Source organism: Homarus americanus, unplaced genomic scaffold (assembly GCF_018991925.1).
Source record: "Homarus americanus isolate GMGI-L3 unplaced genomic scaffold, GMGI_Hamer_2.0 scaffold32583, whole genome shotgun sequence".
Classification (NCBI taxonomy): Eukaryota; Metazoa; Arthropoda; class Malacostraca; order Decapoda; family Nephropidae; genus Homarus; species Homarus americanus.
The window spans coordinates 10,506,164-10,534,121 of NW_024713129.1; the positions used below are offsets into that span (position 1 = coordinate 10,506,164).

The following is a 27,958-nucleotide window of genomic DNA, read 5'->3' on the forward strand; positions in this document are numbered from 1 at the left end:
GAGCTGGAACCAAACACCCAAACCATTGAAACAATGGTTTCGTTAAAATTTTTCGGTTAACGAACGACCTTTTGGAGCAGTTGAGTTCGTTAATGGGAGGGGCCACTGTATAGTAATACCCGCTTAACACGGTTTAAACTTGCGCGATTTCCATTTTCTGTGATGCCTGCGAAACCAACTTTCATTTAGCAGTGGGTTTTTTTCGCGTATGTGAAGTGTCGTGAGGTATTTTTGTTGGTGGTTTTATTTAGCTCATAAAATTCATACAAATTATCCGGCCAGAATATAATTTACATTGCTGGAATTCTTACAATTTGATGATCATTTTGAATATAAACATCATAGATTTTGCATTAGACATACAAATTTTAGATATAATGTTTACTCTGAGTAAATATGTTATCTTTTGTGCAAAATATATGACATTTATATTCAAAATATTCCTGGTCTTACAAGAAATCCAGCAATGTCAATTATATTATCCTAACTTTAGTCTGATTTATTATTTATTACTAAAAAGGTAAACAGTCTGGTATTCCCACACATTCATCTGGTAGGGAGGGTTGGTGGGGACCGGGAGGGAGGGAGGGACCGGCGACCGACCACCTGGCACCACGGTGTGAAGAATTTTTTTTTTATTAACTGAAGACATTTGTTTTAGCTCATAAAATTCATACAAATTACCCGGCCAGAATATAATTTACATTGCTGGAATTCTTACAATTTGATGATCATTTTGATAAACATCATAGATTTTGCATTAGACATACAAATTTTAGATATAATATTTACTCTGAGTAAATATGTTATCTTTTGTGCAAAATATATGACATTTGTATTCAAAATATTCCTGGTCTTACAAGGAATCCAGCAATGTCAATTATATTATCCTAACTTTAGTTTGAGGTATTATTTATTACTATACCTGGTTTTCCCCAAAAAATTTCTCAGAGAGGGAAGAGCCAGGGAGTGTAGTGTGAGAAGAGGGGGAGGGAGTTGAGTCCATTATTTGAATGGACATTAACTTGGCGACTGTATTTCTCTATTTCTCTTAAGTATTAATTGTGTGCGTGTACCATCATAAAATTAAGATGTTATTTTTACTAGAACATAGGTATTGTGTTGGAAAAAGTGGAGTTTGGGGGTCAGCTGGTCTCTTATTTCATTTAATCCCATATGTTATGTTATTCACTTTACGCATTTCTCACTTTTCTCACTTTCCGGTATCCTGTGGGTTACATTAACCACGTTAAGTGAGGGTTGACTGTATATATATATACAGTATATATATCATACAACAGGATCTACATAGGACAGCAAGCATCCGCTAAAAATCTTCAGTAAGTTATCTTCGTAAGAACTCTGGTAAACACCAAGCCAAAATCAGCATCTCTAATAAAATAGTAATTGTTTACACAGCATACCAGTATAGCACCTTGATAGTACAATCTACAAACGGTATGGTAGTAGAACATTATGGTACACCTGGCTTACGATCCGCCATTTGCATCAGCTGTTGTAAACAAACTGGGTCCGTTACACTGTCGGCAGCACAGCAGCATGGCTTAGACTTAAACTGTCATCCGCTGCAGCACTGTTGTTTGGAGAGTTTGCAAACTCAACAACTTTCACCTTGAAACTTGCGTCATATTTCATCCTTTGTGCTGGGGAGCCGTGGGGATAAGATATTTTCAACTGTTGTCAGGTTGGTGTGTGGGTAATGAGAGGATGCCAGCAAGAGCATAAAGCCACAATGGTTTAGTAAATTGCCATGAAGGCTTGTTCAGTGTTTGGGGGATACATTGTACAAGCCTACACTGTCACTCTCACTTGACAATCCCACACCTACATACACAAACACCAAAAATATAAGTTACAGTACAGTGGTCCCTCGGTTAACGAGCATAATCCGTTCTAGAAGGTTGCTCGTTAACCGAAAAACTCGTTAACCGAAACCATTGTTTCAATGGGTTTTTGGGAATTGGTTCCAGCTCACCGAAAATTGCCTAAATTCAACAAAAAAGGTAGAAAGGTACACTTACTTTGAGGTGTGTATGTAGAAGGCTCCTGGATGATGATGGGAATTAGAATGGGGGTGGAGGAGAAGGGAGAAGAGAAGGCATTGGGGTGGAAGAGAAGTCACCCCATGGTGCCATTTCACCCAAAATTTTTTAGTTCTCTTGGTGTAATTCAAGATTATTTTCTTTAAATCAACGCTGCACTGCATTATATATTGTCAATATGTAAAATAAACTTCAAAATGACCAATAATTTGCTTGTAAACACAGAAAAAAAGCGTTTAGTTGAAGAGAGTCTCAAGCAAGATGTTACCTTCACTGAAAAGACAAAAAGACTGACGCCTGTATGCTGTGTTGGCAGGCTGGATGGCGTGCCACAAACTAGTGACCCTACCTTCAATTATGTTCAATAATTGTTAAAATGACTAAAAAATTTAATATTAAACTTTTAAAATTATTGAATAGTATAAACTTCTTGATATTTACTTAAAGGGTAAGGAATTTAAGCCCTAGAACCGATTACTGTATTGGTGGACTAATACTACAGCTGGTGGACCACCAAATGCAAGCTAATACATGTGGAGGTCGGCTCGTAAAACACTCGTTAATCGAGGGATTGCTAGGTAACCGAAGTTAAGAATCTTATGGAAGGTAACTCGTTAACCGAGGGACCACTGTATTAAATTTTTTTCCATTAAAGCTTTCCATTTTCTTCACTTCACATTTCACGTCACTAGCAACCCATTTACACTCGCTTTAGAAATTGGAATCTGCACCGGACTCGGCAGCCGACGCATCATCTCGAGAACAACAGACGACACACTGCCACCCTCACTTAATGAACATAAATGAACAAACCAAAAATATTAGTTTCAGTGTTAAATCTTTTCCATAAAGCATTCCATTATCTTCACTTCACACGTCACTAGAAACCCATTTACACTCACCTTAGAAGTCGTAATCTGCAGCAGTTGGCTGCTTTCTCGTCACTCACTCACATACTGAGCGGGCAAGCGTGATTGCGTGAGTGAGCAGCCACAGTGGCGCCTCTGGTCAGCAAATAATGCATTTGTTTGCCATGGGGTACATTTGAAATATTTCCTGCCCGATTTCCCTCGCGAAATAAAAAAATTATTGCTAAATATAGGAAAATGTCAATAATTTTGGTAACTGCAATACAAAAAAATTGTTTTATAAAGTCACGATATACCCTGACCTTAGTATACCGTACATACTGTAATTATTTTTAAACTGCATCCCACTAGTTGAGAAACACTGTTCCAAAATATGCTAGTTAATAGTTGAGGATAAACTTAGTGGAAGTTATTCAGCCTTCATCCTCCAAAGCAAATAAATGAAATGTGGCTATGGAAAACGAGTAAATAAAATACAGTTGGCTAAAACAGATGATTTTAGAAAGTGAGATACAGTACAGTACTATATTAACAAAGTATAAGTGATTAAAAGAGAAGATATACCGGTAGTCTTTGATTACCTTGGGGAGTTGCAACCCAACCTTACCTTGTGCTGTTCCCACCCTGTAGGTAGGCATTGGGAAGGTGATCCAGCCTTAAAACTTTGCTTCAGCGTGCTGATGGCAACCAGGTCAACAAAACTGTGCCCCTCCCCCTGTCTCTGCTGCATTTCTGTGCTGGCATCCTGGGTTTGCATTGATGAGCAAGGGAGGGTAGACTTCTTTTTCTGGTTTTATGCAACTGCTGTGATGAGATAAAATGATAATGAGGAGTTAAAAAGCTTCTGAAGGGAGTGTGAGTGAGTAATATTGAGACATGCTGATGGTTCATTAATGAAACTAGTGGAAGTACTGTATCAAAATGTTCACTAACAATGAAGATGATGTTTGGGGGCATATGTAAGAGAAGAAGCTTGACCAAGAATACCAGAGAAAATAAACGTGGTCATTGTCACAATCAAGGAGTCTCAGGAAGAGTATTGAAAGACAGACGTAATGTTGGAGTTGGATGGAAAATCATGAAAAGGAAAAATGTGATACCAGCCAAGCTTGGTGGAGTGTGATAGCAAAGACTGGATTTTCACAAAATTAGTTAAATAACAGCAGAATTTGTAGTTGGCTTGATATACATATTTCTTTATAAATAATTAGAGGCAGAGTTAGGAATTGGATGTAGCAAGATCTATTACTAAAGTGGTTCTTGACAAACTGTTAGATTGTTTGGGAAGATGGATAAAGGAGAAATATGTTTTAAAACAAGTTGAGTGGAAAAAGATGTAGAAAACTACAGTTTCCTGAAAGTGTATTGGACATATAAAAAATATACAGAGGCCTTGTTTTAGGGGGATGAGACTCAGCAGTTCATGGTGAGCTGTTATGCATTTAGTTCATTATTCAGAGAATTTTCCCCTTTAGTAAATTTTGAACTTTTTTTTTCAGGTGGAAGCTGATGTAGAGTATGTTGTAGACAGTGGTAAACAAGAGCGAAAATGCATTGACGTTGTTGATGTAGGGAATACAATGATGCGTAAGGATGTTGTCCTCTCCATTTTGAACCAATTAGAGCAAGGAAATGCAAGTCCCACAGAAATTGCTCAAGAGTTTGGGATCGATGAGAGTTTTTTGGAATTGATTAAACAAAGAAAGGAAACTATTATACAAGGGTAATGTATATTTTGGTACTTAAAGTTGTAAAGCTGTGCATCTCCTCTCATTGTCATTAATGGCACACAATCAAATTTCTATTATCTAGATTTAATGTTTTTTGTCATGTTTAGAGCAAATGATAATAGTGTTGTCTCATTTATATACTTTGATGTTTTTTTAATTACTGTATTTTAATTATCATTTCCGTAAAATACTGGGAAGAAGACAGGAAATATAATTTCCCTTCAAAATATCTACTCTTAAGTTGACAAAATTAATGGTGAATGGTGTTTGGATATGGACAACCAGAGGTGACTTCGGTAGTGTTGGTAGCATTAGTAGTCAGTGACCCTACTTGGTTGTTGTACACTCTTGTTCTCTGACGTCACTGTGATATCTGAAGGAGGATCTCTTGTACTCTACACTACAAAAATGGAATAATACTGTTTACTGCATTATATTGTAGGTTAGGTTTTGGATAAAAAAAAGATAGATTTTTTACAGAAGTGTCTGGTAGAGAGTGGATCAACATTTGCTCAGGTAGTATGGACACGAAGGAAATGGGAAACAAAAGATTGGTATTAAGTGTTTAATTGAGAGGTGGATTGTTGGAGGAAGATCAAGAATGAGATAGAAGACTGGTGAAGGATAGGTTAAAAATGCAAGAGGCAGATGGACAGTTATGAAGTGGTAATGTATGAGTGAGTGCGTGCGTGTGTGACCAGAGAGAGAATGACATGGGTGATTTTTGGGGAAGGGTCTTGGTGTGGAAGGGAAGTACCATAGTAGAACATATATTTAACAACAGTAAGGAAGATTGAGTGATATTGAAAGAAGGAAGAGTCTGTTTATGTCTTTGCTCTTGATTTTTGCCATCTTGTATTATACTGTAGTGAGAAAAATCTTGAGTGAAAAAAAAGAAAAAAGTTAGTCATGATTACCGGTATTTTTGACGTGCAATTTTTGTGTTTCAGAATTGAGAGATGTTCCTTGTGTCATCTTTTGCTTGGGAATAAGAAAGAGCTGGTCACACATGAACTTCAGTGTTCTCCCAAGAATAAGTGGATTGAAGGTACAGTATCTTGTTAAGATATTTCGTTACTGTATACTGACAAGAGTTGCTTTTCCCAAATTTCCAACACTTGCTGTCTAAAGTACTTTTCAGGCTTTTATTTGATTATTTCTGGATTTTGTTTAAGTTAATTTGGTAAAAGGTCATATTTATATTAAAAAGTTAACAGATAAATCCAGAAATAAGACCCCTATTTAACTTTTACTCTCGTATATTTGTAAAAAAAAAAAATTTTGCATTCAGATCGCTTGGACGACAGAAATGAAAATGACAATTTCCAGTTTTTGCCTGCAACAGTAGAGCGATTGGTTCACCTGGTAATAGACACCAACCCACGTGAGAATAGAAGAAATACCTGGAAAAAGATTGCACTCCATCTGTCAGTCCTTGTAAGTTATTTGCATTGTCATATTTAGTAATTCCTTGGACTCCCAGTCTTTGACATATGAATTCACTCTTATTGTTGGGTTAAGTAGGTAGAAGTGGGTTAACTTAGATTAGGTAAGTAAAATAGGTTTGGTAGCAATAGGGTTGGACTTCGTAGGGTGTCTGATGTACAGTAAGATCTCATATTTCGCGCGATTTCATTTCGCATTTTTTAATTTCGCGAGCACTACCTAATGTAACCAAGTCTTATATTTGGCGTAAAATATTGTGAATTTTGCGAGATCTAGCCAACTGAACGCGAGATCCAGCCAGCTGAATGCGAGATCCGGCCAGCTGAATGCTGGCCACCATCTTGAATTACATCACAGCCCTCATACCAGTTACAGTTATTTCTGCTACAACGTGTGTTTTTATTAATGCAAATTAGTTGCAACGCGATTGGTGAATAGGGGAACGCTGTTTGTAAAATGCAAACTTTTGCATATATATATATATATATATATATATATATATATATATATATATATATATATATATATATATATATATATATATATATATATATATATATATATATATATATATATATATATATATATATATATATATATATATATATATATATATATATAATATATATATATATATATATATATATATATATATATATATATATATATATATATATATATATGCTGATAACCACAAGGAAAGAAGAAAACACGAAGTTCCCAAGCGCTTTCGTGTAATTCACATCTTCAGGGGTGGGTACAGACTCTAAAATGATAATAATAATAATAATAATAATAATAATTAACGGTTTAATGAAAGAGCTTGGCAGCCAGAAGGCTGAAAATATACAGTTACATATTTGGGGAATGGGTTACGAATTACAAATAATATACAAGTGACACAAATAAGACATATAATAACTTAGATGGGGATCAGCTCAAACTACAGTTCATTTCAACATAGTGACAGTGTAGGGAGCAGTGTTTACTGGGAGTGAATACACTGATTTATGACCTTTTATGTGATGTTGCAACATATTCTAAGTTCATAAATAATCCTCTCAACACAGTTAACACTCAGTTTAACAAAAAACATAAGTCTCTATTGAGAGGTAAAGCTAATCTCATTAGCTATGTGAGAGGGTGGTTATGCTGACGCCGCGCTCCGCCTGCCTCTTGTCTGACTCACCAAGCACTCTCACTTTCCTCTCAACTTGGTTTTTAATTACGTTATGCTATCAAAAATAGATTTTCACTCAACTTTAGTTTGGCAATTCGTCCTCTGAAGATGCAGAGCCCAACTCGACCAGCTCATCATCCACATCACTGTCTAGTGGTGTGGCTGTGGACGCATCTGACACTCGGGAAGCACCATTTCCACGCTGCAGTGCTTCCAACACCTTGTTTTTCTGCTCCAGTGTAATATCTTCCCTTGATTTCTTGGCCTTTGGGGTAGTTAATGATGTAGTAGCTGGCCTCTTGGACATTGTGGCCATGGTTGATGCACGTGATAGAAGGAGATAGGGTCACACAGTATGTCCGTTCACTAGAGCGTCAGCGCGAGAACTGAGGATGCGTGAGGGTGAGAGAGGGTGGCAGGTAGCCACGTAGTGTGCCCAGAGACTCGTCTGGTGGGAAACATTAGGCACAAAATTTAAAATAGGACGTTCCAGATTGACTCGCTCAAAATAGGAAAGATTCGCTTGAAATTAAAACATTGTCCTTAATTGTGGGTATCGCTTTAAATCGACTTTCTACTGTCACTGTAGTCAAATGACTTTGTTCAAATATTACTTATATAAATACAATAGCAGATCAAAAAGGTTCCCATTTATGTATTACATTGCTGTTTACGAATTTTATATTGGTGTTGATGATTCACAATGTATTAAGAGACTTGAACATCATACTTTCCAGTTACTGGAGATTTGTGTAGCATTCACATTATATTAGGGACTAGAGCATTTTATTGTTCAGTTCTTTATACTGTATATCTATTTCTGTCAGCCATATTCCAGTCTTGGCAAGGTGGGATGGATCACATGTAATTATAATTATCTGTTTGTTTATTCATAACAGCAAGATGGTGTGACAATGAAACGATGCAATCAGAAATGGCGCAACCTTGTTAACCAGTGTCGGTCTTATGAACAATTGGATAAATGGGCTCTAGCCCACAATTATACTCACTCCAGACCTGTGCCTGATTACTACCATCTAATTATACCATATGTCAACTCTTGTGAAAAAAAGAAAATTCGTCCTTCCCTTGATACAATTCGGAAGTTTGTGTCTACAAGTAAGGACAGTGGAAAAGATGATAATGGTAGTTGGGATGGGTCCAATAGTTACAGTGTTCCTCCAAATGAGGAGACTGACGAAGGTGCCGCAGAATTTGAAGAGGATGACCTAAATGATTCCCAAGATCCTTTAAATACAAGTGTTGATGATAAAATCCCTTCCAAATCAAAAACTGAGTCAGAATCGACAGATGACATGGTTCCTTCTTTGAGGATTACTGCCAAGTCAAAATCCCAAAGAGGATCTAACAATGATGTGGCTCCTTCTGTGAAGATTGGTGACAAATCAAATTTTATTTCAAAATCTCCCAGTAAATTGGTAACTATTTTCAGAATTAGGTGTATTGCAAATATTTTGTTTATAGCTACTTTGCTGACAGTATTTGTAAATAACATTTTATTGTTGTTAATATGAAAACTTGAGTCGTGTTTTTAAAATCAAGTATATTCTTCTTGTCATTGTGTTAAAATATTTCACTACCTCAGGTACTTTATCCTCTCCAGAATGTTCAAAATAGGCAAACTAGAGAGGCAAATACAGTTGGCATTCATTTGGAAAATGTTGATGACATTGACACAGCCCAAGAAACTATCAAGCACCAAGCAGAACTTATAAGCAAGTTTGAGAATAAGCTGGATAATGCATTAGGTAAGTGAATTATAGGTCATTAAATTTGGAGAAATTACAATAATAATTATTCGGATTTTCAGTGTAATTTTAAGTTTGAATCTATAAATCGAATATTGCATGTAAATTTGTTATTGCCTGTGTTATAGAAGGAAAAAGGCACAGAAATTTAAAGTAGTTGGTAATTTGAAAATCATAAAGTACTGTATGTATTTAAAAAATGAGTATGAGATAAAAATATAGTAAAGTAAATAGTTAATCCTTTGTTTATTCATATTCTCATTTTCTTTTAATAGTTTTACTAAGAGACATATCAAGAGAAAATCGACGACTGAGTAAGGCGGCAGATACGAGACAAGATACAGGTATGGCACTTGTTGGGGATAGCATCAGCAAGATGGCTCAGATGCAAGCAGAAATGCAAACTCAGATGATGAATCAACTGGAGACAATGACGAGTATGTGGGAACGTCACCACCAGGAGAACCTTGCCCTCTTGAATTCACTTATCACAGAGATAGGCAGTAAAAATGTAGCTAAAGTTGTTATTGCAAAACCTGGAGATCAAACATCTGATTTGAGGGCACCAAAGGTAGAAACAGCAAGCAACAGTAGAACAGCAAAACCAGATCAGACATATGGCAGTAAGACAGGAAAGTCAGGTCAGACATGTGACAAAAAGACAGAAAAATCAGATCAGTTATGTGACAGCAAGACAGGAAACTCTGATCAGGTATGTAATAGTAACATAACACAATTACCTCAAGCATCTGACAGTAAGACAGCTAAACCAGATCAGTCATGTGACAGTACGACAACAAAAACAACACGGACATGTATCATCATGAGAAGAAAGCAAGATCAGAAATGCAGTAGTAACACAAAATTGGATCAGACATGTGACAGTAAATCAACAAAAGCAAGCCAGCCTTGCAATAATAAGACCCCAAAAGCAAATGAAGTAAGTAATAGTGTGACAAGAAAGCCAGAAGATGAAATACCCAATAAACGGATAAAAAGAAGAAAAGTAATTCCTGATTATTGATTTTCTGATCTTACCAATATATTTTGATTGGCGTGGTTTCTATTTATATGTGTTGTTACATTTACAACTAATGAATTGTTCAGTGAAGCTATGCACTTTAATGTTAACAACCTGGTACAAAGGGATAAGATTTTAGTCAGAAGTAGGACAAAGTCTGGGTCACAGTACAGGAATAATATTGTGTTACTTAAGAGTTTCCAAAGCTCATATCTAGCTTACCCTGTGTCATGAAGCTAAAACATGTTAAGTAATTACAGTATGATGGAACTACCAAATATACATGGCCCAGGAAAATAGTCAGCTTTTTATTAAATTATTTTCACTTTATAAAGAATTGTTTTTGTTTTAATATTTCAAGCGCTTTTGTGCTGTGATGCAGTTTCCAGAATCGATGGCAAATACATATGTTCTTTGTTTGCTGTCATTTATTTGTACACACTGCTGCAGTAGAGATGCTTTGCTAGGGTACTCCTCTTCCACAACAAGGCCCCAACATCCATCTGGTTTACCCCTATCACTGCACACAACCTAACAGCATGTCTTTCCCCCAAAATTGCCCAAAGCCATACACACTGCTGCCTCCTGAATGTCTATTCCTCTCAATACTCATTCCTACAATCCATTTCTGAATTACCACTCTACCACATCCCATATTCTCAATATTTCTAAACTAGGTGAAGATTTCCCGATCCTTTCTCTGCCCAACATCTATTTCACTTTCACATCACCTTATTTCTGCATTCATTATTCTCTGCCTCATAACTACTCTCCATATTCCTCTCAAGCATCTTATTTCTGTAATTTCTGAATTGCTCCTTCCATTTACGTTCAAAGTCCATATTTCACACTCACATAATATGGTCAGCTCAACAATTCCCTTGTATGTTGTACACTCGCACCAAAAAGTATCGGTGCAGGGTGTGATCGACGACTTCCGAAACGATACATATACACTGTGATATGTCGGGAAGGTTGGTAAGTGTATCCTCATAACCCCCCCCCCCACTAGGTATTGCCATATGGCTGACAATCAGTGTGTTTGTTTTCCTCTTTTCGGATTGTTGCTTTGTGTCGACTGAATGATGAGCGAGGGTTCGGTCTCGGTGAACGTGGGTATAAAACGGAGGCAATATGAAGCATTAGAGATCTACACATGCCAGACGACATGGAAATCTCAGAGGGAACACGAGGAGCTATTATTGCCCTTCATAACGAAGGGTTCGGCGTCACAGGTATTAGCCGGCGGGTTGGTGTCCACAGGAACACCGCTGCACGATGAATTGGCGATACAGTACCTTGAAACTGGTGCTACAGACGACAGGTCTTGGAGCGGCCGTCCACGCTGCACCACCCCTCAGGACGACCAGGTTGAGTGGTTTATTTGGTAGCATAAATTAATGTGGCAATATTCACAAGTATCACAAATAATTTTGTTAACACGGAGCTCGTCATATTTCATACTGTCTATTTATCACTTCCCGACCTTATTTATAACGGTTTGTTTCACTTGACCAGGCCATAGTAGCTGCTCAGCAGGATTACAGGGCTGCCAACATACGGCTGGAACAACTCGCCTTTCCCAACACCTATCGTCACTGGTCTCAAATTGCTCATACTACAGTATGCACCAATACTTTTTGTTGCGAGTGTACATCCCATCTTTACCTTTCTCTCAATACATTTTTCAATGCAACTATTACTTTCCACATGATCCAGTTCATCACTGATTATTCCATTTTCAAATTTTCCTTCCAGTATTTCTGAAATACTTCACTTCCTCCATTCTAATTTCCTTTCAACATGATAGTCATTTCACCTTGTCTCTGTTCCCTACTTATTTTCATAAATTTTGATCACTTTCATTGTTACCTCTTTCCTAGTACTGTACATATTCTTCAAAACTTATTTACTGTAGCAACATTTTTAACTTTTTACCCCTAACCATCCTCTAGAAAAGTGCCATCTTTAAATGTCAATTGAATTACCTCCCACTTGCAGCTTACAGTATACAGGTATTTTTATTTATTATGGTTGCAACCCTCCATTAGTATTCTTATTTTCACATCTCATACTAACCCATCCATGAATTGAGGCTTCACCGAAAGAGTAAGTGCCAGATGTGCGAATTTGAGATAAGGGTTTCCCATTTTCTATTTTTTATTCTTCGTCGATTGGTATTTTGAACGTCTTACACCCATAGCTTACTCAAACCTTGTGAGAGCTAGGGTTGAAAAAATAAATTTCCCAAGTCCTCACAGGACTATAAATTCCTGAAAATTGCTGATACGTATCTTAAAACGTCAGATTGTCAATTTTTGAAAAACTACAGCAACATTACACATAACGGATACATCAGTGAAGTATAATGTGTCCTAACTTCTCTGGGAACCAGTTTCTCTCTTCCTAACAATTCCTACCACATGCTTCACTCTCCTATAAAAATTGGATAGAATTTAACAATATCCCATTTACCCCATATGTATAGGTTTAATACTTCCACAGTTTTATTCTATCTATTTTATCTTGTGCCTTTTCTAGATTTGTTGATGATACATGCCCTTAAAATTCACGGGGGTCAGGTTCTCAAAATGGCTGCAAATAACCACATCCACGAATAACATTTCCTGATCGGGGGAGGGGTTACATTTTTACTTGTGTGCAAAGAAATGTATATTCCCTTTGTGTTTGCCCTTAGGACAATTATTTATTTTGCCTGTATTGTATAAATGTGTGTGTGTGTGTGTGTAGACACACACAAAACTCATACAAATAAATAATAATCGGAGAAAACTCACAAATAATCAGAAACAAGACAACAAAATGTATTAAAAATGGGAGAGTCTAACCCTATTGTTCCATGCATTGTTATGAAAGTTAACTTTGATGCCTATTGGGATCAACGAGCACCTCATGACACTCCAAGTCCCACTGAATCACTCACGTCATGCTTTCTTCATCAGTGCATACGTCCTAACACTGGATGCAGAGGATGACATCAAGGAGGCCTTTTATGCCGACCTTGACAGAGTGTTAACCTCTATCCCCAGAGAAGATAAGGTTGTGCTCCTTGGTGACTTCAATGGCAGAGATGCTGACATTTGACAGGGAATCATGGCGACAAATGAACTAGGCAAGTGTAATCCCAACGGCCTACTCCTCCTCCGCAAGTGTGCTGTACACACCCTCACTATCACCAATACCTTTTTTAGGCAAGCCTACAAGTTCAAGGGTTCGTGTTAACATCCACAATCCAAACACTGGCATCTCATTGACTACATCATTGTCAGAGAAAGAGATTGCCGAGATGTCCTCATCACCCGAGCCATACAGTACTCTTATTTTCAATCTTGTTAAGTTCCTTAAGATTACACTTAAAACTATTTTTTCCTTGTTAAGGGCACTGTAATGGTAGCACCCAGTGTCTTTGGCCAACATGAAGGATGCACACAATGCCACTATTGGCCAGAAATGGAACCACAGGCAAAATTGCGGTTTTATTAAAAAAAATTTCTTTGAAAATCGGCAAATGGTATGTCATCAGTAATTACCTTTTTTTAAGTTTAAATATAGTAACCCTATGTTACTAAATCTATTAGATTATTGAGTTCTTTTGAACATATTACTATTTGATTACTATAGGTTCATTAGACAGATAGATTGATATTTATTCAGAAAAATCATCATATAAGTTCACATTTTGTTACGAAACCCTTTCGCCATTTACCAGCTTCCATTGCCGGTTACCAGTGGCTAGCTCATAAATACAGAAGCAGTAGATATATCACAAGTGTTGTCGAATTACCACTGGCTGTCCCGCCAGTCTCCGGTAATTTCCCGATAATCGGTATCAGTGTACAGACAAGCAATAGGTAGGTAGATTTCCACCAGGTCACAGAAACACACTTGTGAACTGTAGTCCTCATTAATAAACACTACATCTTCACAAAACAGTTCACAGGGTATACTTCACAACTGGGCTTCTGACTTCAGATATATATACAGTCAGCACACTACCAGTGTACAATTCCTTAGTATTTTCACTTTATATCGCTCACAACAATTCCACAATACTTGAACAGCAATTGTCTTTAGCTGTTACTAAGATTGTACATACTTCATACACTGAACAGAAACTGTCAACTGACTACGCCTAGTCACTCGCTGGTGTTTATATACGTCTCGTCAGATGCCTAGAGCATTCTAGCGACACCCAGGCATTGCAGATCAGAACGAGATACTCCTGGAGAGTTACAGAATGGTCTAGGCTTACAATACGTAAGTAAATCATAACAAAAATGATGAAATACATTCTAGAAAATTCTTACATAAGTAATAACTGCTGCTTAGAGTAGAAAATAATCAGAATGCCTAGTTCAGTAATACCAAATTATGCTTCAGCATAACAACATGATTCAGAATATACTGTACTGTACAGTATTACCCCGCCTAACGCGGTTTCACTTAACGCGTTTTATCATATACGCGGTGCCTCGCCAGAGCTGAACTTTCACTTAACGAGGAATTTTTCATCATATACGCGGGAAGCAGCGCGGGCACGATGCGCACAAGGTCGCTCAGTCATCAAAACATTACCGAGTTCTTCACCCGCCACCCACCACAGCCGGCCCAAGTCAGTGATAGTGATAATTATAGTGAGGATATGGACTTATATGGCCTTTGAGGGGTTTGACAAAGAGGCCCTGCAAGCCTCTGTGGTGGATAGTGATACAATTGATACAAGTGATACAGGTGAGGGCCAATAATCTGCCCTCTGCCTCGGAACCAACCCCCCATCCCCGTGTGCCCAGCCATCTTTTCTACTAATGCAAGTGTTAAAAAACCTAATATTATTGATATTTCTCTTAATTATTAATTGTGTGTGCATACCATCATAAAGTTAAGATAAAATTTTTACTACAACATAGTTGTGTGTCGTCAAAAAGTGGAGTTTGGGGGTCGGGCCAGTCTCTATTGGAATTAATCCCATATGTTCTGTTGTTCACTTAACGCGGTACCCTGTGGGTTCAATTGACCGCGTTAAGCGGGGTACTACTGTATATAGAAAATGCAGATACACAGTAGTATGCTGTACATATTGTCTTTTACTTTTATACTCTTCGCCACTGAATCTCCTGTTAGCCGCTTGGGCGGTAAGTCACGTCTCTTTTTACTCACTTTTGTCAAGTACTGTACTAAACATGCACTGGCTTCTGAATGTATCTGAACTTGCTCCAGTTTTGGTCACGTCTGGTCTTGAAACAGCTTACATTCAGTGCCATTACAACACACTGGCAAGTTGTTCCAAGAGTTCACAATTCTCACTCCGAAAAAGTTTGCCCTCACAGTTTCCTGGAATTGTCGCTTCTCCAACCTTGAGCTGTGACCCTATGTGGGGCGGGCGTCCGCCAGCTCCAGGTATGGACACTCAAGCGTCTTGGCATAAAACCGTGTTGGCAATCCTTTACAAGGATATTTCATAGTAGCTGTTCCATCATGGCATCTCTTATAATGCTCGCAATTACTTTACACACTATGCTGGTCGGGTTCAATGGTCTATAAATATTCATAGAGTGACGATCGCATTCTTGAAAATACGACTTGCATAAGCCATTTTCCAATCACGGGGGACCTTTTGCTGGATCCGGACAAAAGCCTCCTAGGACAAAAAAAACAGAACAGACAAAAGCCTCTGGGCAAAACCCCTAAGTTAAAGTGCAAAGTAGGACAAAATCCCCTCATTTACATTGCAAAATTGCTTAGATTATATTAGATTAAGTTATGTTAGGTTGGGTTGGGTTGATTAGGTTAGGTTAAGTTAGGTATTGCAGTCTTAAGATAAAATAAATGTAATATTTTACATGTCAGAGAAATATTCTTAAAATGTAAATAATAAAAAATAAAAATAATTATTTGAAGAGTTATTATTATAAGTTGCCCTAAGGGGATTTAGTCCTACACTTGGTCAATGTATATCCTTTAATTTTATCCTCTTCACCACTGATCGGCTTGTTAGCCGCTTGGGTGATCGGTCACTTCTCTGCTACGCACTGTTGGCAAGCACTGGACATGCACCGGTTCCTGAGTGTATCTGAACCTGCTCCAGTGTTGGTCAAGTGGTCTTGAAAGAGTTCACACTCGGTGCCATTACAACACTCTTTGGCAGGTTGTTACACGAATTCACAACTCTCACTTTGAAAAAGTTTGCCCTCACAGTTTTTGGACTTGTGGTTTTTTAACCTTGAGCTGTGACCCCATGTGTGGTGAGCGTCTGCCAGCTCCAGGTAAGGACGCTCGACTGAGTAATGCTCTTTGAGATGTTTATACACCTACTGTACAGTAGTTGTATACTGTATACAGTGTAGCATAGGCTATGTAGGAGATCTCGCACTAAGGATGAGGTGAGAAGGGAAACTCACAATGGCATTTTCTATGTACAGTATATATTATATGTACAATGCAGTGCTAGGGAGTTGCTGTGTGGTGAGGAGCTTGTTGAAAGGAAGTCTTGTCTGTTTGAGACCGTTGAGTACACTAATCTTCACGGCGAGGCTGGGGGTATTTATACAAGTCTGCCGGAAGTGAGCGGCGCTGCTGATTGTCTGAGGTGAAAGGCGGAAACAGGCCAATCATCGTGCAATCCGAAAGCTAGGCTTGGGCTGAGAAACTCGCCGCGGGGTCGGCTGGTCAGCGACGGATCGGCAGATGGCAGTTGTAGGGGAGAGTATCCACTTCAATACTCCCCCTCCCCTCCGAGCGCTGCAGGAAACTTGTTGTCGGCAGGGTTGTATTCCACATGTGAGACATAACGGGCGGGGGTGTGAACCACGCGGCCACTACGGGTGACAACTCTGTCTAGTGACATGAAATCTGTGGGAAAAGCAAAGGGAGAATGAGGGTTGTGGATAAGAGAAGGTTGAACAGGCAAGGAAGGTGGTGCTTCTCTCGCGGCAGGTGCAAAGTCCTCGGGGGCGCTGGGTGGGGTGTCTGGGTCCATAGGTCCGGATGCAGGATCCTCATCAGGAGCAGGGTCTGTATCAGTAGCAGTAGGTACCTGAGGATGAAAAAAGGGTACCCAGAAATGTGGGCAAGGTGGTGCTGTAAGAGGCAACGGTGTGCAGACTGGCGAAGGAGGTGTGGGATGAATGTGTTCAGGGCGATGGGAAGGTTGGCGAGGGGCAGTAGCCTTGAATGCAGAAACTGCCTAGCGTAGTGTTTGCAGTAGGTCGTGACGGACAGCAGGAGTGAAGTGGTCGAGGTCAGAAGTAGGTGAGAAATCCCTGGGGAGGCGAAGAGTGAGATCCGCTGGGCTGCAGTCCATGTCTTCTTTGTGTGATGCGCGGATGCCAAGGAGCAAAGGGTAGAGCATCCGTCCAGCTGTAGGAGTCGTGCTGTGCCTTGATGGCGTCCTTCAGCTGACGATGAAACCGCTCTACCATGCCGTTGGATTGAGGGTGGTAAGAAGTAGTGCGGTGTTTGGAAGTGACGAGGAACTGCAGGAGACTATGCCAGAGTTGTGACTCAAACTGGACTCTTCGGTCAATGATGACAGTCGTGGGAGGACCGAAACGAGAGACTCAACCAGACAGGAAGGCGCGAACGGCTGACTCTGCTGTAGCATTAGGCATGGGAATGGCTTCTGACCACCTGGTGAAATGGTCAATGCAGGTGAAGATGTAAGTGTTGCCGCAGGATGATGGAAGAGGTCCCACGATGTCGAGGTGCACTACCTGGAAGTGTCCTTTAGGCACAGGGAAGGTTTCTAAAAGAGCCCATGTGGGTCAATGTATCTTAGAGGACTGGTAGGCCAGGCACTGGGCATTTTGAAGCCATATGCACTTTATGTTAGGAGATATTCTGAGGTCAATAGTAATTAGTTTTTACTATATAAAAATGCATGAGTACAATTCTACATTAAAGAAAAAGTATTGGAATTTTCTGATGAAAAGGGGGGTCCAGACTCCCAGGAACCCCCCTGGATCCGCCCCTGACGGTGAACGGCAAGGCAATTTGACCAAGGATAACCAACAAAACCACCAGATGCTTATTTCTATAAATGTCCAGAAGAATCAAATTGAAAGTTTATTGATAAATATAACAAGCATTACATTGTGCTTTGCCTCTTAGAGGCTATTGGATTACATCAACAAGACAACATTCCTCCTTATCACGTGCTAGATAACATTCCCATGACCTACTCGCACGAAGTGCTTGACCCTCTGGGACTTACTATACTTTGCTGTCACTCGGAACCTAGTATGACGTTCATCCGGCTATGATACAATGATACTAGTTATTAAGGATGTCACCTTCATTGGTGAGTTTTGAGGTGACTAAAGAGGCCGATACGGGATCGATAGAATCATTCACAGATGTTGCACATATGGAGGGCTACATCTAGTGCAGGAGGGGCGGCGGCAGTGTCTTTCCGGCGTTGGCGCTTGTCTGCCTCAGTTTACAGTCGGGCTAACTCGAAAATATTGACACCTTCTTGTGTGGTGCTCTTCCAAGCATTATGGTGTGGAGTAATCATCTCCCAGGAGAGGGGGTTGATTTGGCACTTTTTCAGGTTTGTCTTTAGACTATCCTTATACCCTTTCAGTTGCCCGCCAGCGTTACGTTTACTATTTGTTAGGTGACTGTAAAGTAGCTGCTTTGGCAGTCTATTGTCGTCCCCATCGGGTAACATGGCCAATCCAACGTAGTTGTTCATGGATAATGATAGCTTTGATGCTCCTACAGTTGGTGTCAGCAAGAATCCTGGATTTTGTTCTCTTGTCTTCCTAGCGAACTTGGAGGAGGGAACATAGACTATGTGTAACTTTGTAGATAATTTCGGCTCCCTACAGTTGAAGACATGGTTTCGAGTCTGTTATACCTAGCCAGCTCGTTTGCCACAAGGGTGGTTCTTTCAGGACGCTCATTTGTGCCAGTATCCAGAAGGGTCCTGACATTCCATGCAGTGACCATAAGAGGTTGTATAGTTTGTTTTTGTTTGGATCTGTGAATTTGATTGTTTTCGACCGCACCTTCCTGGGTGCGGTTGCCTAGTCAGGTTGTTTTTTTTTAGGCAGGTTATGTTTAGGGCACCTTTTCTAGCCCCCTCTCCATGTGGGGTGAGCAGGGTGGCTCCTCGAAAGGGCTTTTCAGTAGAACAGACAGGAGGGTTAACTTTTTCGGAGTGAGAGTTGTGAACTCTTGGAACAATCTACCAGAAAGTGTTGTGACAGCACCGAGTGTGAGCTCTTTCAGGACCAGACTTGATCAACACTGGAGCAGGTTCAGGTACATTCAGGAGCTGGTGCATGCCCAGTACTTGCCAACAATGCGTAACAGAGACGTGACCGATCGCCCAAGCGGCTAACGAGCCGATCAGTGGTGAAGAGGATAAAAGCAAAAGTAAAGATAGTAGCCGTGACCGATCGCCCAAGCGGTTAACGAGCCGATCAGTGATGAAAAGGATAAAAGTGAAAGTAAATGGCGGCCCCCGTGAGCCATTACCCTTTTTGACACAGCTATGCCTTCCACAATAAAGTTTGTTAACAGCTCGTCCTGAGCCACAAACAAAACTCACCTCCATTAAAACAAGCAAATCGTGTTTGGGTGAGGTTACGTAAAGTTGTTTACGCGCATAACAAACAGTGCGGGACGAGATTCAGAGAACATGCAGGAACCAATATGGAAATGTCTAGCCGTGTTTGATATGGGTGGATCCGGAGTAGAGGGATTAGGATTTAGGAGTAGCAGTGATGCGCTTAGTTGCAGCACGGGTAGTGGTGGAGAGGGACCAGTGGTAGTGGCGGAGCAGGGGGTGGGAGGGTGCGCCTAGCCTGCTCCTTAAATAGGTTGGAGCGAGAAACATAAGCCATTGCCTCACCAGGATCCGAAGCTGCTGCATTTACCTTCTTCTGCGCCATGAGCCGCTACCAGGACACTCATTCTCCTCCTAACACCTCCAGTAATAACCACATGACGCCCCACGCCTCCAACGACCATCACTCAGTGTCTCAAGCCTCCCATGATCACTACACAACAGCCAAGGCAGTTCACAACCACCATAGGATGCCCCACGACTCACATGACTACCACACGACGCCGCACGCCTCCCACGACCACCACACGACGCCCCACGACTCCCACAACCACCACACTACGCCCCACGCCTCCCACACCCTCCGCACGAGGCCCCAAACCTCCCACGACCATCACACGACTTCCCATGCCTCCCACGACCACCACACGACTCCTCAAGCCTCCCTCAACCATCGCACGATGTCCCACGCCTCCCACAACCACCACACAACGTCCCATGCAATGCATCAAGCCTCTCGTGACCACCCCAGAACAGCCCAAGCATTCCACGACCACCACACATTGTCTCATGGTCCCCACGGTCACCACACTGCAATCCATATGCCACATTTCCACCAAACGATCCCTCGTACATCTCACGAGCACCAGACGCCTACCTACGTCTTTGACGACCATCACACGCCTGCCTACGCTCTCCACCACTACTACACCACGCCCCACACCTTTCTCGATCAGCGCACACATGTTCACGACCCCTGCTACCACCACACGACGCCCCGCGCTTACGTTCAGCATTACACACCTGCCCATGCTATCCTCCACCACCAAGCGATGCCTCACATCTCTGACGACCATCATACAACCCCCTGTGTCTCCAGCGATCACCAAACAACGCCCCATACCTCACCCGAACACCTTACGGTTCTCCCTGCCTTGCTCGACCGCTATAAGACTTCCCAAACTTGTCAGTATCAACCCACAACACCCCACTCCTCTTGTGACCGTCATACGCCACCCCATGTTTCTCACAGCGATTACACGCCACCTCACGCCTCTTCCAACAACCAAACGCCTGTTCTCGCCTTCTTCAAACATTCAATACCTCCCCACGCCTCCCCTGAATGTCTCACACCTCTCCACAAATCTCCCGAACACCTTACCACAACCCATGCTTCTACTGTCCATGCGTCTCCACCCCAAGCTTCTCCTGAACGCCTAATGACTCTACACGCCTCTCCTGAACACATTGCCACGTCTAATGCCTCTTCTCTTCACTTTATGATGCTGCACACCTCCCACAACCACCATACACTACCCCACAGCTCGGCCTACAGTCAAATCAAGTGCATGTCGGACGTTTCTACTACCACATTACAAGATCACCACTGCGAGACTTGGGAGAGAGACGACCAGGAGGGCGTGGTCTGGGATGTAGACCCGGGCAAGGAAAAAGAAGTAGTCTTGGGTGTGGAAATGGAGAAGGACTGGGGCGTGGTTGGCACTAGTGAGGATGGCCCATGCATGTGTCCAAGTCGGCCCATTGCCCGCCAGAGGTCCCACACCTACTGTGGTATAGAACTGATACGCCCGCACGCCCACACGACCAAGACGGAGGATAGGCGCCGCATCAGTAGTGATGAGTCATGGTGGCGCACGGAGAGTGGTCGTGCCAGATCTGGCAGTTCCAGCAGCGACGACTTGGCAGAGGAGAGCATAAGTATGTCGCTGCCCTCTCCGGTTCATGGCGATTCCCTCTCACGCGATTTGCCTGATGACAATGACAAGGATAACCGCGGCTGCACGGGGCTTAGGCGGGCACTGTCATCAATCAGTCTGCAGATCCTCCAAGGAGAAAAGGTGCGGCCGGTGCGACAACGCATCCTGCGGCCTCCTCTTCGCCGTCAGACAGTGAGAGGTCTTAGTGGCCTCGCCATAGATACCGCCAACCAGTGGAGCTCCGGCACCCCCACGGACGGATAGTGTGCCCCTGGTGTAGACCCCACTACCCCCACGGACGGCTAGTGTACCCCTGGTGTAGACCCCTCTAACCCCACGGACGGCTAGTGTACCCCTGGTGTAGACCCCATTACCCCCACGGACGGCTAGTGTACCCCTGGTGTAGACCCCCCCCACGGACGGCTAGTGTACCCCTGGTGTAGACCCCTCTAACCCCACGGACGGCTAGTGTACCCCTGGTGTGTACCCCTGGTGTAGACCCCATTACCCCCACGGACGGCTAGTGTACCCCTGGTGTAGACCCCATTACCCCCACGGACGGCTAGTGTACCCCTGGTGTAGACCCCTCTAACCCCACGGACGGCTAGTGTACCCCTGGTGTAGACCCCTCTAACCCCACGGACGGCTAGTGTACCCCTGGTGTAGACCCCCCTACCCCCACGGACGGATAGTGTACCCCGGGTGTAGACCCCACTACTTCCATGGACAGCTGGTGTACCACTGGTGTAAGCCCCACTACCTCCACAGACGGCTAGTGTACACTTGGTGAAAACCACACTACCTTCACGGACGGTTGGTGTACCCCTGGTGTATACCCTACTACCTCTACAAATGGCTAATGTTTCCCTGGTGTAGACCTCCACGAATCCATGAAAAGCTAGTGTACTGGTGTATCACCTTGGTGTGGTATCTGATAGACCAACAAAAAATGCCAATTATATGTTATCCATAACACATGGGCCACGGTCGGATAGGCTGAGGTTATTAATTAGTGCAGAAGACAGTCTGTTTATAACAGATATTAATGTACTATTGAGGTGAAGTTTGAGTGCAGCGTAGTGCTCACACTGTGTGCCCGCGCGGCCCGCCCATCCACCTACTTTTTTTTTCCTCTTCACCTCTGCTTGCACTGTCCGCGTTGTGTGTGTGTCTGTGTGTGTGGTCATCATTATTCACAGTGACTGAATGACGTACGACAGATTGATATTTTATGCTGCCGGTGATGATGAGTCACGGCGCTTTGATTTTACATATCATCACCGCGAGAAAGGAACATATAAATCACACTTTTTAATATGACACCACGTTCGTCGTGTTGTTGTCTAATCCTTGTTTTTTGCTTTAGCAACGTCCACATTGCATATACACTTAGTTACCAACCTCTCCAGCTACCCCGTGAAGTGTGAGTATTGTTTATATCTTGCAGTTGTTCTTGCTCGACAATTTCTACTTGCAGTGGTAGTTGTAGTTTCATTTCATAAACTGTACATCATTTGGCGGTGACAGACAATTATATTACGATATAAAACAGGAATTAGGGCGTTGTATAAAAGTAACTTGTGGGATTCATCATATATCAGTTAAAGTAACAAATACAGTCAGGTACAGCAATTAGTAACCACGAATTTGTAGCAAAGTACAGTGGGTCAGGGAGGCACAGTGTACCTTCATTGTTTTAGCCCAAGTCCAGCTACCGAGACTACTCTCAGCTTTTGATGTATTAATTGTCTTTGGTGCAGTTCGTTATACAGTATTTTAGTCAAACCACACAGTTTGTTGAGAAATTATTTCAGTTCCATGCCAAAACAACGCTTTGGGGAAGATTTTGCGCGACAGAAATATACCTGTATATGATGACTTGAATTTTTTAATGTGTGCGTGTTTTGTGTCCGTTTGTTGGGCGGTTGGCCCGCCCATTCCTCAGAATATGTAACCTATACCCCTGTATAAACAAAAACCATTTAACTTTGATTTATGGAAGATTGAAAACCTGTATTATGTTACACATAGATATTAAGTTTTAAAAAACTGTTTATTGATACAAATGATACTTATATGATCTTTTATTTAGTAAAGTATGAAAGACAGGATCGAGTCTGTATTATTCCTTTAGCATAGTTGAAAAGTGAACACTCTTCCAAATCCAGACACTATATTACAGTCTACAGCCCAATTCCAAACGTTTAAGGAATCAGAAAAACATTATCTCATGGGTTAGTTTTCCCCTGCATCAATCATGATGAAATCTACATGCCCCATTTAAAGATTTCGTTGTGTATTTAGAGCAAATATAGTTACTGAAAATAAATACGCAAGCCAAGATAGATAATCAGCAGCAAGTACACGAGTCATTAATGGCTAACAACAAGTAACTCGCTGCAAAAAGTATCTTTACGATTTTGTGTTAGACAAAATAACACAAAGAATAAAGAATTTTAACAACCCTACAGAGACAACACGAGTCCCAGTGTTCATTTTGAAATTCATCAGACCCCACAGTTGTACTGCGCACATCATTGTCATCCCTAAAAATCCCATCTAATTCATATTACGCTACATAACATTCAAATGCACCGCGCTTGTAGAACCCCAGAAAACGGGAAACATTGAGAAAGGACAACTCACCTACTCAAGGTTCCTAGACCATGTGTGGTACTGTACCCAGGTATAGTTATATCATATCAAGTGTATGTATTCATAGCATTAAGGAGCACTCAGGGTAGGCATAAGATGAATGTTAAAGTCCAGTTGAGCCGGACTAGGGTACTGTAAGACTAAGTGTGGAGCAGGGTTTGAAGGTCCTACTATTTACGTCTGTGAGCGTGTAGCGAACCTAACTCCAACAGATATCATATGAAAATACATGAGAACAATGATCTGGAAAAAGGATAAATGTATCAGAACTATGTGAGGTGTTGACAGTGATCTAGAAACTATACTGGAAAGGAAATATCGTGTATGCGTCGGTATGAATTTAATACACCTCTTAGCCTCACGTGACATATACCCACGACAGGTACAGTGATCAGAGAATCTTATGTCTGTGTTCAAATAGTGCACTGTGTGAGAGGAGGATCCCTCATTACAGTTTTTAAGTGAAGTTGATACACCCCCGCCATGATCATTCGGCTTTTGTTTCAAGGCGCGTCATGTACCCGCCTCAGATGCCCCGTTGATATTAAAATCCCAGGCATTTAACCAAGCACTAGCAAACCAAGACCTGACCTTAGTGTGTAATTTAGGATTAATATATGTGTTTATAAGAAATGAGTGACAATATACCGTAAAGTGTTCAGGTGAGAACCATAAGAAACAAAAGTGTAAATTGAGGATTGGAAACTGTAGGCCTATGTGATGAGAAGCGGCGGAAAGCCGGCCTTAGTCTTTCCCGTTCTGCCGTCACCACAGGTCAGTGTCCTAGCGGGCTATATCCCGCCCTACAATTAAGGTTGATAAATAGCAGTTACTACAGGTTAAAGCTTTGCCGGATATATAAGTGTGATAGGGATGTGTTAAGGGGTGGGATAACCGCCCGTCAGGCATTATTGCTTAGTCTTTCCCGTTCTGCCGTCACCACAGGTGCCACGTGGTCGGGGTATCTTGCCGCCCGGCCGCCATTGTCTCCTTGAGCGCCACACCAGGTGGGGAATTACTCCCCACTATACCAGTCCACTATGAACCGGTGGATTCCCAGCGCACCACTCCACATGAATAGTCACAACTAAGGAGACCGTGAGAAACTGCGGTCGTCACTTGGAGCGACCTATAATACCAGGCGTAGAAATAGTGCTGGTATGTCTCTAGGTGAAGCCCTCGTCTTTACCCACCGAGGGCGGTGTGCGAACGAGGTGCCCGTTGTGTATACCTAAAAGTCACAAGGAGTCACATACTTGCAGGTATGGAGTGTAACAGGTGTGTTGAGATGGTGCTACTATGTATGATAACCGACGGTGCTAAAATCCACACCAGTGGAGCAGTCTGATGTGTGTATTTGTTTTACCAGTATGTTTTATAAGGAATAAATCAATTAAGACATGTTATGGTTTCCCCCTTCTTTACCCTCATCGATCTGGTCAATGGAAAACCTAACCCAATGCCTAGTCCACTCTGCCCGCTACCTAACGAGCTACATGCTGTCCAGAGGGGGTCTGGTGGCAGCGACCCTTAGACATTAAGATTAGAGTTAAATTATCCCCTTAGATTTAGTGATCCCAGATCTGGCAGTATACAGTAAAGGTACTTTTTGGATCGAGTTACACAAGTCTGTGAGTGATTAACAAGTACACAGGTCATTGGGTGACTAACAACAAAAACACAAGTCATTGGGTGACTAACAGCAAGTACACAAGTCATTGGGTGACTAACAGCAAGTATACAAGTCATTGGGTGACTAACAAGTACACAAGTCATTGGGTGTCTAACAACAAGTACACAAGTCATTGGGTGATTAACAACAAATACACAATCATTGGGGTGGGGGGTGTAGCTTAAATGGTAGAGCGCTCGCTTAGCATGTGAGAGGTAAGGGGATCGATACCCCGCATCTCCAGTCACTTTAACGTTTGGAGGAGCACCACACGGCGAGGCTGCTTCTCCTAAGGAATTTAAATTCTTGTCTATGAATGGGGAATTAGTTACATCAGACACTTCCTCAGATTACTACTTCCTTTCAATAATAATTCACCTTTTCAACACAAAACCATGGTTCTAGACATACACATTGGGGCTCATAACACAAAACCCGTATTTTCTATCTCACAGTTCAAGAGAACTGGTATTTGAAAGTCGGGGTGACCCCCTCACCCGGAGCGAGTCAACAACCCAAACAAATCTTCCGACACACATAAACTGAGAATTTTTTTTTCTTTCGACAACATAGGCAGCAACTGGATCTCCGGACTTCAGTTCATAAGAACTGGGATTTATAATGTTGGGGTGACTTCAGTACGACTGACGAAGTCAACAACCCACAAACTTTTGACACACATAAACTGAGATTTTTTCCTTCAACAACATAGGCAGCAACTGGATTTCCGGACTTCAGTTCATAAGAACTGGGATTTATAATGTTGGGGTGACTTCAGTACGACTGACGAAGTCAACAACCCAAAAAAAAAATTCTGACAATATAGAGACCACTACTAATAGTTGATCTTCAAAAAGCATCCCGACAAACCATCTGAGCAACTGTCTCCCCCACCCAAAACTTTATAATTCAACAAATCAACCTAACAACTGGAAAGCCAATAATATTCAATTGAAGCAACATTCTGGAACTAGATTTCCTACAAATCCATTCTAACTACGGGTCTCCTCTGCCTCACAGGGAATCTACCTGCAGGTTGACCTACCACATTTCCGTCATCACTTTCCTCATCTGTCTCGTCTGACCCCGAGTCCAAGGAAGAATCAAAGGGTGGAAGTAGGGGCTCATTCAGCTGAACAAACATGTCTCTACTTACATACCTCTTTACTTTCTCAGCCGCTCTCTTTATCACCTCACTTTCATCCAAGGGGTTAGTCAACTCATATGCGGCACCATCTCGTATAATTTCTGTTATAGTGTACGGACCCTTCCACTTGGTATTCAACTTCCTGCTGGTCCCAGGGTTGGGCCATTCATTCCTCACCCATACTGTTTCTCCTAACTGCATAGTTTGGTTCGTTCTTGATCTATTTGCTCTCTCTCTGGTCTCTCGTGACATCCTGGCAGACATCTCTTTTATCAACCTATGGGCTTCTTTCAACTCTTGACTGCTCTCACTCTCTATTATAGGTAAGTCAATTCCTACTTGTCTTTGTACATGCCTTGAAAAGAAAGCAAAATGAGGCTGTACTCCAGTTGTGGCATGGACAGATGTGTTCAGAGCCGACTGCACGGGACTGAGAAATTTTGGCCACTGAAGTGGATTATCTTCACACATGATTGCAAGGGTTGTTTTAAAGGTCCTGTGCATTCTCTCTGTGACACTATTACCTCTAGGGTGGTAAGGCAATGTAAAATAGTTCTTAATGCCAGTTACGTTACATAGTTCTCTAAATTGTGTTGCTGTAAATTCCCCTCCATTATCTGCAATGACTACTCCAGGGCTACCAAAGACATGAATGAATTTACTAAATTCCCTGGTCACTTCCTGAGTGGATTTGGTTCTCAACGGGTAGAAATTGACAAACCTAGAATAGTGATCTATGACGGTCAACACATAGCGATAACCCTTCGCACTATTATGTAAGTCTGTCAAGTCCACAGATACTCTCTCCAAAGGTTTAGTTACTTCTGACATCCCCTGCCATTGCTGTTCTAACCCTTTCGTCCCTTTGAACCTTTGA

At 41.7% G+C, this 27,958-nt stretch overlaps 1 protein-coding gene across 6 annotated transcripts in view; it reads left to right on the plus strand.

Moving 5' to 3' along the window:
* Positions 1-10,377, plus strand: part of LOC121866889 — a 30,740-nt gene extending 20,363 nt beyond the window's left edge. For 5 of the 6 annotated variants that reach the window (XM_042366628.1, XM_042366646.1, XM_042366639.1 and 2 more), the window contains 6 exons: positions 4,432-4,655; positions 5,613-5,710; positions 5,954-6,099; positions 8,188-8,727; positions 8,913-9,057; positions 9,333-10,377. In XM_042366628.1, the coding sequence (XP_042222562.1) occupies positions 4,432-4,655; positions 5,613-5,710; positions 5,954-6,099; positions 8,188-8,727; positions 8,913-9,057; positions 9,333-10,081 (1,902 nt within the window). In that variant the 3' untranslated portion in view covers positions 10,082-10,377. The remainder of the gene's footprint in view (positions 1-4,431; positions 4,656-5,612; positions 5,711-5,953; positions 6,100-8,187; positions 8,728-8,912; positions 9,058-9,332) is intronic. The other variant, XM_042366664.1, reaches the window with a different exon arrangement.
* Positions 10,378-27,958: the final 17,581 nt, after the last annotated feature.